At 36.2% G+C, this 19,062-nt stretch overlaps 1 protein-coding gene across 7 annotated transcripts in view; it reads left to right on the forward strand.

Annotated features, from left to right (window-relative positions):
* EYA1 (EYA transcriptional coactivator and phosphatase 1) overlaps positions 1 to 19,062 on the forward strand; it is a 162,992-nt gene that overhangs the window by 94,457 nt on the left and 49,473 nt on the right. For all 7 annotated transcript variants that reach the window (XM_021002151.2, XM_021002139.2, XM_021002143.2 and 4 more), the window contains one exon: positions 17,229 to 17,318. In XM_021002151.2, coding sequence (XP_020857810.1) covers positions 17,229 to 17,318 — 90 coding nt within the window. The remainder of the gene's footprint in view (positions 1 to 17,228; positions 17,319 to 19,062) is intronic.

The raw sequence follows: 19,062 nt of genomic DNA on the forward strand, positions 1-19,062 counted from the left end.
CTGAGGCCAGATTTGAACTCAGGAAAATGAGTCTCCCTGACTCCAGGCCCAGCACTTAATCCACTGCACCACATAGCTGCTATTGTGTTATAGCTATGCAACTTAACATCTTTCCAATATGATTTTAATATGCACTTAAAGGATTTGGGGGCACTTTTCTGTAGGGTACCTACTTTATGTGTATTGGTGCTACTTCCCTCAGTTTGGCTCCCAGTCTGCTCCTATTTCTGCATCTTTTATCTTTAAGTTTTTAGACTGTCTCCACATCTCCATTATTTATTCCAACTTTTTTTCTGACCCAGAAACAAAGGTATTTAGTTTTTAATATTGGCTCTCGTACTCCTAATGAATAGTAGTAGACTTGTAGAGTACATTTTTTTTCTGGTGGCAACTGAATAAATAAACCACTACCTCAACTACAGCATAGCTTACAAAAATCACAGGTTTAGGATATTCTGAAGGACTTTTGTTATTACTTGTTATGTTTATACTTACCTGATTTCTTTTTGTTCCCTTCACTACAACCTAGCTAAATTTTTTAATGGACTTAATTAGGAAAAGAGAGATATAAAACATTGAAATAATGTAATAAAGCATAACTTTTAGGCAAGATAAAGCAGTCTATAAGTTAACCAGTAAGTTTACAGAGCAGCTGGCTGGCAACTGAAAAACAACTGAACCAATAAGGAACCATACTAGTCAAGGACTATTTCCCCCCTTTTTAATGCCATGATTTGAAACTATATAGATATATAAAAACACGTAAATATATATATGTGTGTGTGTGTATTTATATATACACACATACACACATATGTATGTATGTATATTTATATACACGTGTGTATGTGTGTACACATGTATATGTGTATATGTACAAATATTCTTCCTTCTAGAAAATGTGAATAGCTATGATTTCTGCTAAATCGCCCCCAGTGACTTGCTATAGGAATTGACCCTCAATATCAAAGCTGAAGGGGATATATATGACATCACTTAAGAGGGCTGTTGAACGACGTGAAAATGATTGACTGTTACATAGGTGATACCTAAGAATTTGCATTCAAGTATGCATATGTGATAGCTAAAGAAAAGTTTAAAAAAATGCAACCCCTGCTATTCTGCTTCTGCCCTGTTAATACCCCTGTTCTACCCTGTAAACCAGACTTCCATAAATCATGCCCAGGAGAAGCTAAGATACTCAGCTGGGACAGTATATCCTGATCTTCACCCCAGTCATTTTCTGCCTTCCTGTTGCTACTCCACCCTCCAAACTAGATCTCCAGAGACCATTCCAGGGAAAGAGCTGAGACACTCAGCTTTGAACACCCTGGGACCATTTGTACTCATCTTCATCCCAACTATTTTTATCCCTGTACAGACCCCATTTCTTCCTCTGCTCTACAAACTGTAATCAAATCAATACTACCATTTCCTCTGGAAAGAACATGTCATTTGATTATCTTTATTGCTCTATTTACTATCCCTGTGCCTTCTCAGAATGAAATTTCCTTCCCTGGTCACCATTCCTCTTACATATTATTTTTTCCTGCTATTAGAATGTAACCTCCTTGAGAGCAGGCCTTTGTCCTCAGCATTTGGTGTAATGCTTTGTACAAGGTTAGCACTTAATGCTTTTTGATTCATTCTAACAAAATAATCTAATGTGCAGCTAAATTAAAACGCAAATTTACAAGTGCCATCCATGAAAGCAATAGAGTCCTTAGTATATACATCATAGGAGAACGATGATCTGTTTTTGTTTTCATTTTTATGCTCCAGGGGATCCTAGAAAGGCACAGTTTGGTATGCATCTCCTGAAAGCTGTCTAGTCAAGCAATCAATATTTATTAAGTGTCTAGTATGTACCAGGCACTGTGCTAAGCACTGGGGGTACAAAAAAGAGGATAGAGTACAATCTGTACCTTTGAGGAATCCCCAAGCAACCTGCATATTTAGAAGTTCTCTATTTCATAAAAGATCCCATTATTGTAGGAATACAGAGGCTACCACAGTTTGAACATTTGTATTTGGATTGGACCTGTGATTTCACTGGATTAGGGAACTCTCCCTACCAATACCAATCATGCTTCCTTTTAGTATTGGAGAGTTGCCTAATGCATTGAGAGATTTAGTGACCTAATCAGAGTCACATAGTGAGTATGTGGCAGAGGCAAGACTTGAATCCAGGTTTTCCTGACTCCAAAGCCTATTTTCTATTCACTCTTACTCACTGGCCCTGACCAAGAGCAGTTGTTTAATAAATGTTTGTTAAATTGAATCAATAGAACAACCAAGCCTACCCTGATACTAACAGCATCTGTGGAATAGTCAGAATCCCTTAGTCAGATTAGTAAACTTAATTTGAGGCCTCCTCGGGAGCTCTGATGCCCAGCATAGCACCTGTCATCGAGGGTCATGGATTTATTTCCTTAATACTCCAAGGGTTATGGTGATGAAAGAACAAAGTAATGACCTGCTTGACTCAATAAAGCTATTAAAGCCCTGGAAAAAAAAAAACTTAATTTGAAGCTACAGGTGCCTTGCTGATGATAGCCTTTAGTCAATTAGCCATACAGTGACAAAGTATTTGGTGTTAGCCTAGTTGAAGCTGGCTCTTATACTGACAGTAAAAGGTAAACAGCAAAGTTATGTTGGGATTAGGAGAGAGAGGAAGTTTGATTCTTGCCATATATATATATATTTTTTAGAATTTGCTACTTCACCAAAATGTCAGGTATTTACTGAGCAATGATAGATTTGAAAGAGACTGAACTTTGCTTGTAAAGAATAATAAGGATGATAACTTATTTCTGTAATGCTCTAAGGTTTGTCACCTTCTCTAACGTGAGCCTTAGGACAACTCTGTGAAATCTAAGAGCTTCTGTAATTATTTGCGTTTTGCTTGTGAGGAAACTAAGGCTGACAGAAATTAAACAAATTCCTCCACAATCCAGAGCTATTAAGTAATTAAGGAAGGATTCAAACCTAGTTATTCTTGTCTCCAAGGACAATATTCTTTTTAGTTTACTATGTTTTTCAAAATATGAAGAAACAGAAAAGAATGATTTGCTCAAAGAACTTCAAATCCATTTATAGATTTCATATATATATATATATATGTACATACATACATACATATATGTATATACACATACATACACACACACACACACACACACATATATATATATATGTATATATGAAAATTAATACATCTTACTCAGAAGGGAACATGACATGATATCGTAGAATCCTGGCCTAGGAAGACCTGCATTGAAGTCCTTCCTCTGACCTCCGGCTCTGTGATTCTGGGTGTCACTTAACTTCTTAGTGATTTAGGCAGCTCCTTAAAACTAGAAATTGAAGAAAAGATGCTGACCTACTTTGATAGAGCTTCCTCCCTATGCCATAACATTGTATGTGGCAAATAGTGATTCAGACAAGTGCTGTAGGTTGTTATAAGCATAAGTGGGCTGGAAGAACCAAGAAAGATTAACAGAGGAGATGGGTTTGGCTGTTTCTCTGCTGGTGGAACATCATTAGAAAAGTTAGGGATGTATAAAGTTTGTTCAGTGGACAGTAAGGAGAGATCAGCAGGAGGGGAGTCATGGGAGATTAAGATTAAAAGGCAGTTTATGGGCCAGATTGTGGAACTCTTTGAATGCTAAGATTTTCCTATGGACAGTGAAGTGGAGGTACAAGGGACTATGAGGCATATATTCTCTGGTTTCTGAAGGTTTTTGATAAGGGGAGGACTGCAATAGAGGGGGAAGTAAAAGGGGGACAATCTGATGATGAAGAATGAGAGATGATAGGAGGCTACTGTGATCATCCTAATGTGAAATAATAAAGGGTGGAACTAGGGTGATGGTAGCTGGAAATGGAAAGAAAAGGGCATTATGTGAGAGGACTTAATTACTGTTTGGATATAAGAAGATATTCAACCCTCTCTCTGTTTGATCCAGTCTGGTTTGGATCCAGTTTTTTCTAGCTCCCCTCTATCTTGGTTTCTGTCAATTCCCTCTCTGTCTTTGTACTGTGAGGTTATCCAGCACATGAAATCCAACTGTTAATTTTTCTGCATGCTTTAAAGTAAGTTTAGAATGCCAAATTTCTTTCTGTGCTTATATTTTTGATGTTTAAAGGGAGTGTGCTAAGTAAGGAAAACAAAGTATTGAAAGGCATAACTTAATAGGAAAAATGCCCTGATTCTTCCCATCACTACTTTGACATTGAGGCATTAGCTGTAATAGAAATGCAAAGATGAAAAACATTGATTAACAGTGTTTTATTTTGCATACAAAGAAATTACAAACAAGGATCTGTCTACTATTCCATTCTGATGATGTTATTTTAATGGAGATTGACAGAAAACACTTCAGTAAGTATGATATTTGAGATTTATTTACTAGTTTATTAGACTATAAACTCTACGAGGACAGGGACTATATACAGCATATTTTATTTCTACCTACCTGCTGAGAGTTACAAATTCTAAAGAATGTAAATTATCCCCTCCCTATCTTACCCCCATTTTCCCATGGCCCAACTGATAATTATCTTAAAATGCAATTCAACAAACATATATTAAGTACTTACAATTTGCAAAAGAGAGTATACTCATCAGATTCCACATAGTCCATGTGTGGTTTGCCATAACATTTTTAATATCACTTTTTTTTGAGGAATAACTTTCAGCATAAAATATTTCTTTCTATGTCAGATAAGGGAACCAATTTTCGAAACTTATTCTTAATCCTTCCATTGTTAGCTGTCAACCTGTGTGGAAAATAAGCAAGTTGGGTCCCCATAGTGCCCTTTCCTGTTTTTCAGCTTCTTTTTTCCAAAAAAACAAAGACATTGAGAGGGCAGATCCTTAAAATGCCATTCAGGCAGCATTTGTGGCTGTAATATCAGCGTTCTAAACAAGGAATTGTTTAAGGGTTTCAACACTGGTATTTCTTCTTTCAGTTGATCTATACCTCCCTCAGAGGTTTGCACCTGATTTGAGCATGCTTTATAAGATATTCACATTGAACTGCAAATCCTAATAAACATGCCCTTATTGTTAGCTCTGCTCCTCTGTTGTACCATTACTGTGCTCAGTAATTACTTGGCAGTTGGTGGCTTTAAATTGCAAAGAAGGGCTCAATGTACTGTATTTTATGGGCCTTATCTTTGATCCCACACATGCAAAACCAGCACTATGCCCCCTTCTCCAGCCAGGAGCCTAATTACACTTTAAAGAGCAATTGATAATAAGATATCCTTAGCCAAAGATTAAACTTTAAAAAAAATTAACTATCTTGATTTTTTTTAAAATTTAACAATGCAAGATAGAAATTTCCGAGATCGTGTTTTCTTTAAATTACCCTAATGGAGCATACCTTCAAAAGAGATCGGAAGCAATCACTTGCATATTAACCTTTTGCAAATTGTTATCTATTTTTATAAAAAGTTGGCTTAAATAAATTTTCTTCTAGTAAGATTTAATTTAAATATTACCTGTACTTTGTGTGGCCTCAGTACTACACTGGAATACTATTAGTTTGCCAAAATTGAAACTATTGTATTGACCTAATTATAATTTTTCTGTATCTCAACTTCTGTGCCCCCAAATTTACAAAGTCACAGTAATTTTTGTTAGCTTTTGGTCTGGACCCCCTTTTTTTGTAAGCAAGGGACAAAGGAAAAGAAATGGACTAAGGATGTATATGAACATAGATGGCTGGGGAAGGGGAAGAGTTATGCATTTATGTGTATGAATAAAAGTAGAACCACAATAATAGTTTTCTTAAAAATAATTCTTTAAAATGCTTTACTGGTGTTTCTTAATCTGTGAGTCTTAAGATCTCCTCCATGTCTAGAACTTTCTCCTTCCTCATCTCTGCCTCCTGATTTCCCTGGCTTCCTCCAAGCCCCAGCTAAACACCTACCTTCTGCAACAAGCCTTTTTTTAAGACCTCCTAAATCCTCCAAGATTTACCCAATCTATCCTATATCTATCTTATTTGTATATAGTTGTTCACATGTTGACTCCCCTACTAGACTGAGTTCCTTGAGAACAGGGACTGTTTTCTATTTTGTTTAGTTTTTTAGATATTTTTTTTTCTTTCTTTGCATCTCCAATGCTTCGCACAGTGCCTGATGCATAGCAGGCACTTAATAGATGTTTATTGTCTGACTGGCTGACTGATCTAAATTGCTATTCTATTCTCCTGATTTGTAAAACAAAGTTTTTTAAAGGATTGTTAACCATAAATGCTTAAGGGGCAGTTATTAACCACAAAGTTCTGTATTGATGTAGGCTGTTGTTTCTAAGGCATAAAGAGAAAGGGCCTCAGACTTTGATATTTATTTTTAATTTTATTTATGAACCATTCTTAAGTGAAATTTGATTTTGTCATTAACTCTCTTGACAACACACAATCTAAATGCAATACTTAGTTTTTGCTAAGTATTTTTCTAATTCAATTTTAGCTAATTCATTACTAATTCAATAATAACAAATTTTAAAAGTACCTCATTAAAGTTCTTAAAAGGGAAAATATTTAGTTCTCAAATTTGGAGAGAATGGTCCTTTGTTTCAACATTGGAAAAATAATTTTGTTCACATTCTCCAAACTTCAGAAAAGGGAAACAGCTTTTCCTTAAATGTTCCACAACATTCCTTTTGGGTACACAAAGAACCATAGACAGTTTGAATCAAAAGTAGGATTCTGGAGAAAGCAACTGAAACTAGATTTAAAAAAAAATGAAACAATCCTGTAACTATGAATTTTGTCACAGATACTATGGGATGCACCTATAGGTACATATTATGTGTGCATACATAAATGCATATTATATATAACATAATGTGTGTATATATATATATATACATATATTATGTGAATATGTATGCAACATATACCTTCAAATTACATATCCATCCTATACAAGAAGGTATCTATGATTTATATCTACAGTGTGGAGAATTCCTGGCATGTGGGAACTCACTCTATCAGTAGTCTACGTGTTAGTCTATGACTTAGTAGATAAGTCCTAGGGAGTCAATCAGTTAACATTTATTAAGTAGCTGCTTTATGCCAGGCCCTGTGCTAAATACTAGAAATACAAAGAAAGGCAAAGGCAATTTCTGCCCTCAAAGAACTCACAATCTAATGAGGTGTGTGACACATTAAAAAAAGCTGAAAAGAGGTGTGGAAGAGAGAGGGTACCTGTGGACACAAGTCATGATGAAATCCTATAGCTGGGTGGTGCCCTTGGCCCACTCCTTAAATAGAAGATGCAAGAAAGAAGAGGGCTTTCATGTTCACTGTCTACCTTCTCCAAACAGAGAGAGGGAGGGTATCTAGGGAAGGGTATATTGAGGAGATGTGAGTTAAAGAGTTGATTCCATCTTGCAGGAAGATGAATTTCTGGAGATGATGAAATCTAAGAAAGCAGCAGGTACAAATGAGGTACAAAGAGGTTTAGAGGTTTAATTACCTAGAGTAACACAGCAGGCACTATATATAAGAAGAGGAATCTGAACCCAGGTCTTTCTGGGTTGGCATTTTTTGGTTTTAGTCCAGGTTTGCTGGACATTAAACTCATATATCATATACTACATCTAAGCATTTAGAGAGAGAGAGAGAGAGAGAGAGAGAGAGAGAGAGAGAGAAAGAGAGAACATTTAAAAGAGCACTAGATTCTAGTGTTGATTTAACCACCCTACTAACCATTTGACCTTCAATGACTCAGCCTCAGTTTCTTTGTTTATGAAATTAGAATAATATTACCTCCCAACCTACTTCATTATGGTTATTGTGCTGAACAGATGAGATTACATATAACAAAACAAAAATAAAACTGTAACAAGCTATTCAAAGTTGAGTTCTTGTGGTTAGATAATAGGCGGCACCGTGGATAGAGTGCCAGGCCTGGAGTCATGAAAACTCATCTTCATGAGTTCAAATATGGCCCCAGAAACTTAGTAGCTGTGTGATCCTAGGCGAGTCACTTAACCCTGTTTGCCTCAGTTTCTTCATCTGTAAAATGAGCTGGAGAAAGAAATGGCAAAGCACTCTAGTATTGCCAAGAAAACCTCAAATGGGGTCACAGAGTCAGACACAACTGTAAATGACTAATCAACAACTAGATAGTAGTGAGTATAGTGATGAATTTCATAAGGAAGAGACATGAAATAGGAACCAATAAGAAATAGAGAGATGACAAAATAAGAGATATAAGTATTTGCTTAAGCCAATGGTTTTGGGCAATAGGGAACACTAAATGAATCTCAGGGATTGGTTAGAAATGGGTGATGAAAATTCACTTGTTGGCTACATTTAGAAAAAGAACAACGTGTTTACTATCTACTAGATTGTGAATTCCTTGAAGTCAAGGTTTTATTTTGGACTTTTTTCGTGTCCCCAGCTCTTAGAATAGTGTCTGACACATAGTAGGTACTCGATGTTTATTGATTGATTGGTTGTTAAATTGTATAAAAATTAAGGTCAACAGTGCCTTTTCAGGTCCATAGTTTGCGTAGTACTTTGTATCTTACTAAAGGAATTGAGAAAATTATTTTTAAAGACCATTGTAGCCAAATAACATGCAAACTTGCCTAATTTAAAAACTGTAGGATAGCCACCACTGAATAGCTGTCCAACATCAAAGCAATCCTGAGTCTCAGAATGCTTTCATCAGCACAGCTTTCAACCCCACCCCCTTCCTCCAACCAAGCCCATACCAGGGTGTAAACCACGATGTAAATAAAAGCATCCTCTTTGCCAACCTGCCATTGGAGACTAGAAAGGCAAAAAGTAATTTCCCTTTGGCAGGAACGTATGCCAACCCTAAGTAGCCTTTCTATTGTTTATGTCTGTTTTCCATAAAGTTCATGAACCAGGTACAGGAAATTGCCAGACTAGAAGTGATTATCAGATGAGATATTGTCTTATCCTTTGAAATCATACTAGTCTAGTTTGGTTATTGATACTTCATTGTTTCTAGGATTTTTATTCTCGTTATTGTGGGCACCACCATGTAGGTCATGATCTACTTAACATCTTACTAGGTAAGTTTGTGTGAGTTGCTTTGGCCAACATAAGTTAATTACCCAGTAGACAACCTTTTGATAATGAGGCTCTAAAAGCTTTGCTAGGCTAGTCTTTTGGTGATAGGCATGCAATCTATTGCCAGGCCCGTGTTTGTTTTGTTTCATTTTGTTTTGTTTTTTGGCTAGGCAATGGGGTTAAGTGACTTGCTAGTAAGTGTTATGTGTCTGAGGCCGAATTTGAACTCAGGTCCTTCTGAATCCAGGACCAGTGCTCTACCCACTGTGCCACCTAGCTGCCCCATTTTTTGTTTTGTTTTGACCAGGCCGACGTTTGAAGCAATAATAATTTCACAGGGCATTTTGCTAACAGTGTTGATTGATTGATGTTGATGCCAGAACTGGTATTCCACTGGGCCATCTCTTAGCAATCCAGGATGACCTCCACACCACAAGGAGGCACTGGAGTATGAGAATTATGCCATTTGTGGGTAGTAAAATATATTTTAAAACATTTAAAACCATGACAGGAAATAATTATTGCTGCCGCATTATTAGGCCACAGGTTACCTTGATCATTTATCCCACTCAGGTAGCTACTTCTATATACTTCTCCATTCAAAAAAACATAAATATACCTTTACATGAGAAGCGTGTATTATTGCTATCTTACCCTCTTATTTCCTGAGCACCTAGGAGTCAGTTATCAAGTATTTATCAAGGATTAAGTATTGAGTCAATATTTTTTTTTGGTTGGTTGGATGGATGGTTTATCTTAGATCAAACCTATCATTGGTGTGGAGAAAGTTCTAGTGAGGAAGCTCTCTCTGTCACTACAGAATAGCAAGTGTCTTGCATTTTATAATCTTACAAAATTGCTTCAGGCACTTAGCGATACAGTGACTTACTCAAGGTCACGCTGCCAGTGAACTGTGAAAAGAGCAGGGCTTCAATGTAAGTCTTGATTCCAAGACTGCTACCTCTGTCTCTCTGTCTCTCTCTGTCTCTTTCCCCCTTCATTCTGTGTATTTGTGTGTATATGAATATATGTATATACATACATATATATGTATATGCATGCACATATTAAGAATAAACTTTAAAGATTTGAACATATTCTCTGCCTCCAAGAAAATTAAGAAGTAATAGGTGTAAAATAGAAATACATGATCAATGAAAACTTGTATGCACAAATATAAAATTTATGTTAAAATACTGAAATTATTAACAAGGGCAGGCTAAAATTGCAGCAGCAAGCTCCTTAACTGATTGTTTTACTGACTCAAATGTGTGCAAAGGAAATTTATCATTTTAATACTATACTAATAGAGTCAGAGGGGGGAATTGTCACTGATTTTTTAAAATAATGCCTTCCCTTACCAGCAGGATTTTTTTGGTTTGTTTAGCATAAAAGCCACAGTAATTCACACATCCTTTTTCTGGAGAAATAATGTAACATTCAATTTTCTTTTCTCTTTTCAAGCCATTGCACTCCATTGCTTTGTTTTCATGAAGAAGGATCTATGAATAGCACAAAATTATATATTTTGTACAATGATATTTGTGGAAACCACCCCAACTTTGCACCAGTCCAGTTCCATCCAACAAGAAATGCTTTCTGTGTTAAAGGAGCCATGCTAGGGTTCTGGGGGGCAAAGACAACAATGAAAAACAGCCCCAGTCTCAAGGACTACGGGGACTAATGATGGACTTGGTAAGGAGTTAGGGAGCACTAACAAATAGGGGGACAAGCGAAGACTTCCTAGTGAAGATGGCACATGAACCTAACCTTGAAGGAAGCTCAAGATCTGAAGAGGCAGACTGGGAACATCCACTGCAAGGGAGTAGAGACAGGTGATGGAATGTCCAATTCAGCAAACACGTAACAGTCTAATTTGGCAGAAACATATGTGAAGGAGAAGTGCCATGGGCCTGAAAAGACAGGCTACAACCAAATAGTGAAAGCCTTAATCCCAAGCCAAGTTTATATTTTTCTTGGAGACAACAGAAAGACACTGAAGGTTCCTAGAGGCAGTGGATAAAATGCCAACTCTGAAGTCAGAAAACTTAAGTTCAAAGTCAGCCCCAGACACTGCCCATATGACCCTGGGCAAATCACTTAACTTTTATCTGCCTCTGTTTCCTGTAAAATGGGCATAATGATAGTATTTGCCTCCCATGGTTGTTGTGAGGATCAAATGAGATAACATTTGTAAAGCCCTTTGCACAGTGCCTGGCACATAGTAGGTGCTTACACATACTTGTTCCCTTCCACTCCTAAAGTAAACAGGAGAGTGAGGTGGACGGAATTAGGCTACAGGAATTCAGTGCCTGGCTCGAGTTGGCTCCAGATGAGCACAGTCAGGGAGGTTCAGCCATCACTGGCTTCCTGTTTGGAGCTACTCGGGAAACCTTGTGACACTACTATAAAAACATAGGAATATCACTAAGTAGGAATTTGGTATACACAGAGTGGATGAACCTAATAATTAACTGTTCTCTGATCTTGTTGGATGTTCTACTATGGCTTTAAATATGAAGTTTCTATAGCAATCATTTCCTGGCTGCAACTTCAGCATTTGTTGTCATAAAAGACATAAGAAATGTTAGATTAAAGACTTAGTGTATGAATGTTATCAAAGTTAAAACTGATTTGCACATTTTTCTTCCATGCTCTGTTTTCAGACCAATATTTATTTGATAACTATTGTTATCTTATTCCTCAGGTCAGAAAAATATTAGGCATTTTAAATCTATTAAAATATTATAAATTTGAGCTAGAAAAAATTAGAATTATTCCTGATATGAGGTTGTAAGAATGCAAGGACATTTTTAGGAAAAAGTAATTCCTTACTGGTTTGCTTTCTTTTACTAAGGTTTACTAAGAATGATTAAGGCATTGTGCTAAGTCACTCAGGAGTACAAAAATAAATAATACATGATTGTTGCCTTCAAGTAATCTTGCTGAATTCCTACAGCATAATGGAAAATATAAGACAAATAATAATAAAAAATAAAATAGGGTGTAACAAGCCCAGGGTACAAATGGAATTCTTTGAGAGATGTGCTGAGAATTCTTTGAGGGAGGGGAGAAGAGGGCATCAAGGGAAACATCCTGTCGAAGGGAGTCTTAGAGCTGGGCCTTGAAGGATAAATAAGCATTTTAATAAGCAAATTTTGGAAGAGGAAGTGCATTCTGGACAGTGGGAACAAATGCTTGGGGAAGGTTGGATAAGTTAGGAGAAAGGTAAACAGTCAAGATTGGCAAGATTTGGAACTTTATTCAATAGCCAATGAAGAGCCATTAAAAGTTTTTGAACGGTCTTATGCTCACTGCTTGATTTTAAATGCAGTTCAATCATTAAGCAGTTGTGTGACCTTTGACAAGTCATTCAACTTCTCTCAACCCACATTTTCTCTGTAAAATGTGATGGTCAGATTACAAGATCACTAGGGTTTATTCTTTGCCAAGAGAACCCCAAATTGGGTCATGAAGAGTCAGACACAACTTAAGATGACTGAACAACAACAAAAAATGGTTTTATTCATTGTTGCTTTAAAACTATATGGTTTTAAGTGACTTTTGGAACTGTTCTCTTGGGTATTTGAATGCTTAATAATAGATATTCTTAATAGAAAAATTAAGAACTATTCAGAATAAGCACAAATATCTACCAAAAGAGAGAATCCTTTAAGTTAATTTAAACAAGGTCTCAGAGTCACAGAATTTGGTAGTTGGAAAGGGATCTCAGCAATCCTCTCTAGTCCAACCCATCCACTAAGAAAAATCCCCACTAGAACCCTATTTGGTGTTTTCTTAGTAAAGATACTGGTTTGCCATTTCCTTCTTCAGCTCATTATACAGATGAGGAAATTGAGGAAAACAGGGTTAAGTGACTCACCCAGAATCACATAGCTTGTAAGTGTCTGAGGCCAGATTTGAACTCATAAAAATGAGTCATCCTGATTCCAAGCCAGGTGCTCTATCCACTGTGCCACCTAGCTGTCATTTCTTTTTAGAGATACAATAACCTTTATGATCATTTCAAGAACAGAAACCAAAGTCAAGTTCACTGGCTTTCATTTTACAAACTTTATTTTCTTCCTTTTTTTGAAAATTATGACATTTGCCCTTCCCCAGTCTTGTGGCACATCTCCTATTTCCCACAAGCTTTCAAATATCACTGACACAGCGGCTCAGCAGTCAACATTTGCCAATTCTTTCAGGATTGGAGGATTTAGTTCATCCAGGCCAGGTAACTTAAATTTATCATTGACATGTTAGAGCTCATTTGTTATTCCCTTATCTGATTATCAGTTCCCTGTTAATCATTTATATTCTTTGTCATCATCCATTACTTGATAACCATAAAACCAAATACTAATTGATTTCTTTTCTATGAAGTATGTTGCATATTTCAAAATGATAGAGTAGTTCATTTAATGGCAAAATCAGTAATAAGGCTGTCTTAGAGAATCATGTTATTTAAGAAGTAACAGTATCAGGGAACATATATTTCATAACTGGCATTTAACTAAATGAGTCCTTACACTGTTGCTACATAAAATAATTTTTAACATAGTTATGATACATCACGTCATTTTTATTATCCTGATTCTATACTAAATCAAAGTAAGTCAATGTAGCAACCCGGTGTTTTGTTTGAGCAACCACTGTTTGAGTTTTCATTACCAGATAATTCTACTCTAACATACCATTTGATCATTTAAAATTTTCCAGTGTATTTAAGGATATCTTGTGCCTTTAGAAAAGTCAGCTTACCTCACCTGAAGGACTAACATTCCAGAAAACCAAGGTTTTTGTGAGAGCCCTATTTCACTTTAAATGCTTATTAAAACATTCTAGTTTTTTTTAAACCATAATAAATTTATAAACAGATATTTAAAACTTGTTAGCATATTCTAAATTCCTCAGGTTGGCTCCAGAACTAGGACCAGTGGGTAAGGAGTTACAAAGCTACAAGTTTAGGCTTGATTTATTTAATAATTAAAGAGAGGATGTACATTTATGTTAATTCATGAGGAAATACAAAAATATAACCCTTGTGATTGCCTTGGAACTTGGCATGAGAATTAGTAAGAAAAACGAGGTGACCACCCCACTGACAGTAAATGCTAGGTCACTGACCTTAAAATTCTGCCATATAAGGAGAAGCTATCCAGAAGTGCAATGTGCTGCCTTGAGAAGTCATGTATTTCCTCTCTTTTGGAAACCTTCAGTCAGAAGCTGTATATTTGCTTGGTGAGAATACTGATAAAGGAATTTTTTTTTCTTTATTGGGAGGAGATGAATTGGATTAATGGACTCTCAATTCCCTAGCAGCCTTGAAAAATTCTGAGATTTCTTTCAAGTACTTTTAAACTTAAACTTTGAGATAATGTTTTCCACTAGAGGCAAGTCCTAGTTACCCATGTGGATCATTTATGTTCATTGAGGTTCAGCTGTACACTGTCATTCCTGAACTTTCTTGACTTTCTTTCCACCAACTCACAAAACTTTTGTTTTCTTTCTTTGCCTATTCTCTCTACCCAACACTAGCAGTTTTTTTTCTTCTCTATGATGATGATAATGATAGTAGTACTACTTTTGTTTTTGTTAAGTCATTCCAGTAATGTCTGACTCTTCATGACCCCATTTGGGGTTTTCTGGGCAAAGATATTGGAGTAGTTTGCCATTTCCTTCTCCAGTACATTTTACAGATGAGGAAATGGAGGCACACAGGATTAAGTGACTTGCCTAGAGTCACACAGCTAGTAAGGCTAGTGAGGCCAGATTTGAATTCAGGAAGTCCTTCAGGAAAAGGAATCTTCCTGACTCCAGGCTGGGCACTCTATTCCCTGAAGCACCTAGCTGCCAATAGTACTAGCACTACCACCACTACTACTACTACTACCAGTACCACCACCACTACTACTACTACTACCACCACCACCACCACTGCTACTACTACTACTACTACTTCTACTACTATTACTACTACTACCACTACTACTGCTACTACTACTACTACTACTACGACTATTACTTATAATAGCAGTAAATCGCCCTTTAAAGTTAGCAAAACCCTTTATAAAAATCTTATTTGATCCTCACAACAATCCTAAGAAGTAGGTGCTTTTATTATCCCCATTTTATAGATGAGGAAACTGAGGCAGACATATGTGAAATCACCAAAGTTACACAGCTAATGAGTGTTTGAGGCAAGATTTAAACTCTGGTCCTCTGAATTCCAGGTCCAGCAATATCCACTGTGTAACTTAGAAGCCTATAATGTACTCACAAGTTCCTCCCCCTCTCCCCCCACCCCACTGAGACTGTAAATGTCTGGAGGGCAGGAACTATTTTTCATTTTTCTGTGTATTCCCAGGACCAACATAGTGCTTGTTGAATTAAATAGAATTGCAGGAAAGTGCATACATGAAATATGGCAAAATGCATTGCAGTGTATATTTATATGCTGAATTTAGTTATATAGACAATAAACTCTGTGGAAATTCAGAAAAGGGCGAAGTTGGTATAGCTGGATCATAAAATCATAGTCTTTTATATGTGAAAAGAACCTCAGAAATTATAATTTTGTAATTGAAAAAAAAAGACCCAGAAAGAAAAAAAAAGACTTTGCCAAAGACATGAAGCAAATTAGCATCAGAGCAGGCACTTGAACCCAGATCTCATGACTTCTGGTGCAGCACTCTTTCTAAAATTATACTATCCTATCTCTCAAATCCTTGAAGAAGTGGCCTCCAAATGAGCCTGGAAGGAGCAGCTGGATTTGGGTAGATAGAAAGTAAAAGAAAGGAGATGAACAAAGGCTTGAAATTTAAAATAAACTTGAGCAGTAATTCTGCCAGCCATGGTTTTACTTGAAAGGGAGTAGCTCTTTGAGGTTGTATTCTTCTGCCTGGGGCACAATGTAACAGAGTACAGCATTTTTTTAAGTATCTACCTTATGTAAGGCATATAGACATAGCAGTGTTTCTCCATTAGCTCCATGTGATATAGAGAAGGCCTACCCTTTCATCCCTCAGTTTCCTCTTCCAACAAGGATAATAACTTATTTGTGTGCTTGACAAGGATGTTAAGAGAAGCACAAAAATTATAGCTATGGAAGTATTCTTAGCAAGTTAAATCTCTATGCCGATGTAACGTAGCATTGCTATTGTTGTTAGACTGTCATAAAAGCATGTAAGAACACTTTGTACTCCTCTTCCATTCCCTTCTCAGAGAAGGTTGTCTGTCAACATTGTTACACAGTGCCCTTTGATTCCTTGATTTAATAAAAAGCCTGAAAAGGGAAGCTGCAGTGACTTTACATCATGAAAAACACATGGGTTTGTCCTCAGTGCCAGAAGATCCCAAGGATATACTTGGTTCAGACCAGCTATGAGGAATCTAAGGAATGGTAGGGGGCAGGGAGGATGGAGCAGTCTGTCTTCCCAGTCCTTATTGGGTACTGGGTCAGATTGCCTGGGTCTTGTAGTGTTGACTATGTGCTGGCTGGATAGCCGCCACCCAAATGGCAAAGTTTCTGTGCCTGCATGGCTCCTGGCAATCATAGTAGGGGCAGTGCAGCTAGCACTTGTTTCCAATAATGGCTCAGACTTGGTTGGCTTTCTGTGTAAATGCTGTTACCAATGGACAGTCATGTTTTCTTACTACAATATATTGAGAGTAAAATAATACATTCTGTAATTCAACTCTTTGTAGCTAGTTCCTGGTATTTATGATTGAGAATTTAAATTCAGTGAGTTGTAAAGTTATTGAGGTGGTTGGTTTTCGGGATTTATTAAGCATGTAGTATTTTTTCTTTTAAATAAATGTTTCTGTAACTGGCTTTGCTGCACTTTATATGACTGAGTCTTTAAATTTTAAATTATTTGTAGTGCTGTAGTGGAGAATTATTTTCTTTATGAGACAGTTAAGTCTCGTAAAGTCAAGTCTCATAAAGTAACATTTTAGGCATTTGGTTGCTTCTGTAATATAATGTTTAGATGCTCATTAATTTAATATACTCGATGGCACATTTTAAATTTTGCTTGCAGTCCAAAAGTCTTATTGTTCCTTCTTCGTACTGAGAGCCAGATCTCATTTGAAATCATGTAAGATTTCATATAACAGAAGGAGGTATGTTACTGACTTTTAAAAATTCTTTTTTTCTAGGATCCACCTACTTCTGTTTCACTTGGACTGAGAATGGAAGAAATGATTTTCAATTTGGCAGACACACATCTGTTCTTTAATGATTTAGAAGTAAGTAGTAATTATTTTATGTCAGCCACTTAGCATTTGTTCCCTGTTATATCCCACAACACAATGGTAGTCTTGACAGGCAACGATGGAGTGTTACATTAAGGGAAATAGGGCTGGTGAAATAAATATGAAGTAAAACAATTTTAACTTAACTACATCAATACATTTTACTGTCAAAGTCTTCCTGTTCTTATCTGAATAGATGAGTATGTAAAGTAGGCTATGACATAATAATATATAAACATTAACATTTAATATCTAGACATTAAATATTAAACTTTGACTTCTACAGATTTTTAATAGGAAGCTACAAATTTCTCAGTTGCCTTCTGGTACGAGGAAGTTCAGCCTTAGAGCCAGAAATAAATCATGTATTTTTCATATGTTGTCACTTTCACAAGTATATTCCATTGCAGGCTCGCCCTGCTTGATAGCAGGCTCAATTCTTGAGATATTGAGGGGGGATTTTTCAGCCCTCTGGCATCCGCTGCACTAGCAATCCATATGTCAAGGTGCCAGTGACTTTCTTATTATTTTATGATTTTTTTCTCCCCTCTTGACAACTTTGAACAATTGTGTTGAAAACTGTTACGGTCACTGAGGGATCTGATCCTTCTGTGATCTTGGGTAGTTCACCTTTTAAAAGCAAAGATGGCTGCTGCTTCTATCTTCATTATGACAAAACATGACCATAGCTCCATTTCACTCTCATCTTAATATAGACAGTTGTTTATTTAAAATCCTGCCGTTAAGCAAGCTTGTGGTAGGGCTGCCAACAGGCATTAATCATCAAGTTGTTGTTTTGCTAGATTTTATAAATGTATGTTATTTCAGACAGGAGAAGGAATCTGAAGGATTCAAATACAACTTTTGCTGATCAAAGTTAATTGGCAGCAATTGGCCTTTAAATATTTCCTCATGTTTCCCTTTTTAAAATCAAGCAAAATGCACCTTATTTAATAGATGAGCCAAAATTATTTGAAAAATGCCAGTATGTGACAGAACTTAAATGTGGTTTGCTCAACATCTGTCCTATATTTTGATTTCTTTTCATCTGCAAAGAAACTGCTCACAGACGAATTGGCAACTTACAGTGCAATAAAATTATTTAAATGTGCTTTATTTTTTCTTCCATTCCTAAGTGAAGTATTTATTTTTACACTTAAAGTAAAATACAAGATTTCTTGCATTTTAGAGTGTTTGCTTTCATTAAGAAAACTAAATGTAAGACATTGCTGCTTAACACAAAAAAAAATGTTCTAGAAGTGAGTGAAGTGTTCAGAATTTATTTTCAGGATTTTAGAAAACATTAATAATTATACTTATTTTCAAAAGATGTTTTTAATTCATGGTTGTATTTGTCTCCATAAGAGAGCGGCAAAAATCATTCCATATTTTACTAGTATGTTAAAATGCCTTTTACAAAGTTTCCATTTGTTTCTAATGATACAGAGAAGTCTTTAATTCTGTGCTGGATACAACCATGTAACTCTTATTGATGTTAATGGGTGTTAATAGCACACATCAAAAAGAAATTAACTATAATTTGGTATGGTTTAACCATAGCTTATAAAATGGGAAATCTATGTCTGTAAGATGCCAAAACAATGAGTCGAAAAGTGAAAATTTGGGGAAACTGGTGTTGGCCTCATGTATACTTTAACCCTAAAAATTCAGTCAGGTTAGTTTGAGATTTTGGTTGTTTCTTGAAAAATTTCAGCCACACTGATGCATGTGTAGACAT

The sequence above is a fragment of the Phascolarctos cinereus genome, unplaced genomic scaffold (genome assembly GCF_003287225.1).
Source record: "Phascolarctos cinereus isolate Bilbo 61053 unplaced genomic scaffold, phaCin_HiC Scaffold_4;HRSCAF=312, whole genome shotgun sequence".
Lineage (NCBI taxonomy): Eukaryota > Metazoa > Chordata > Mammalia > Diprotodontia > Phascolarctidae > Phascolarctos > Phascolarctos cinereus.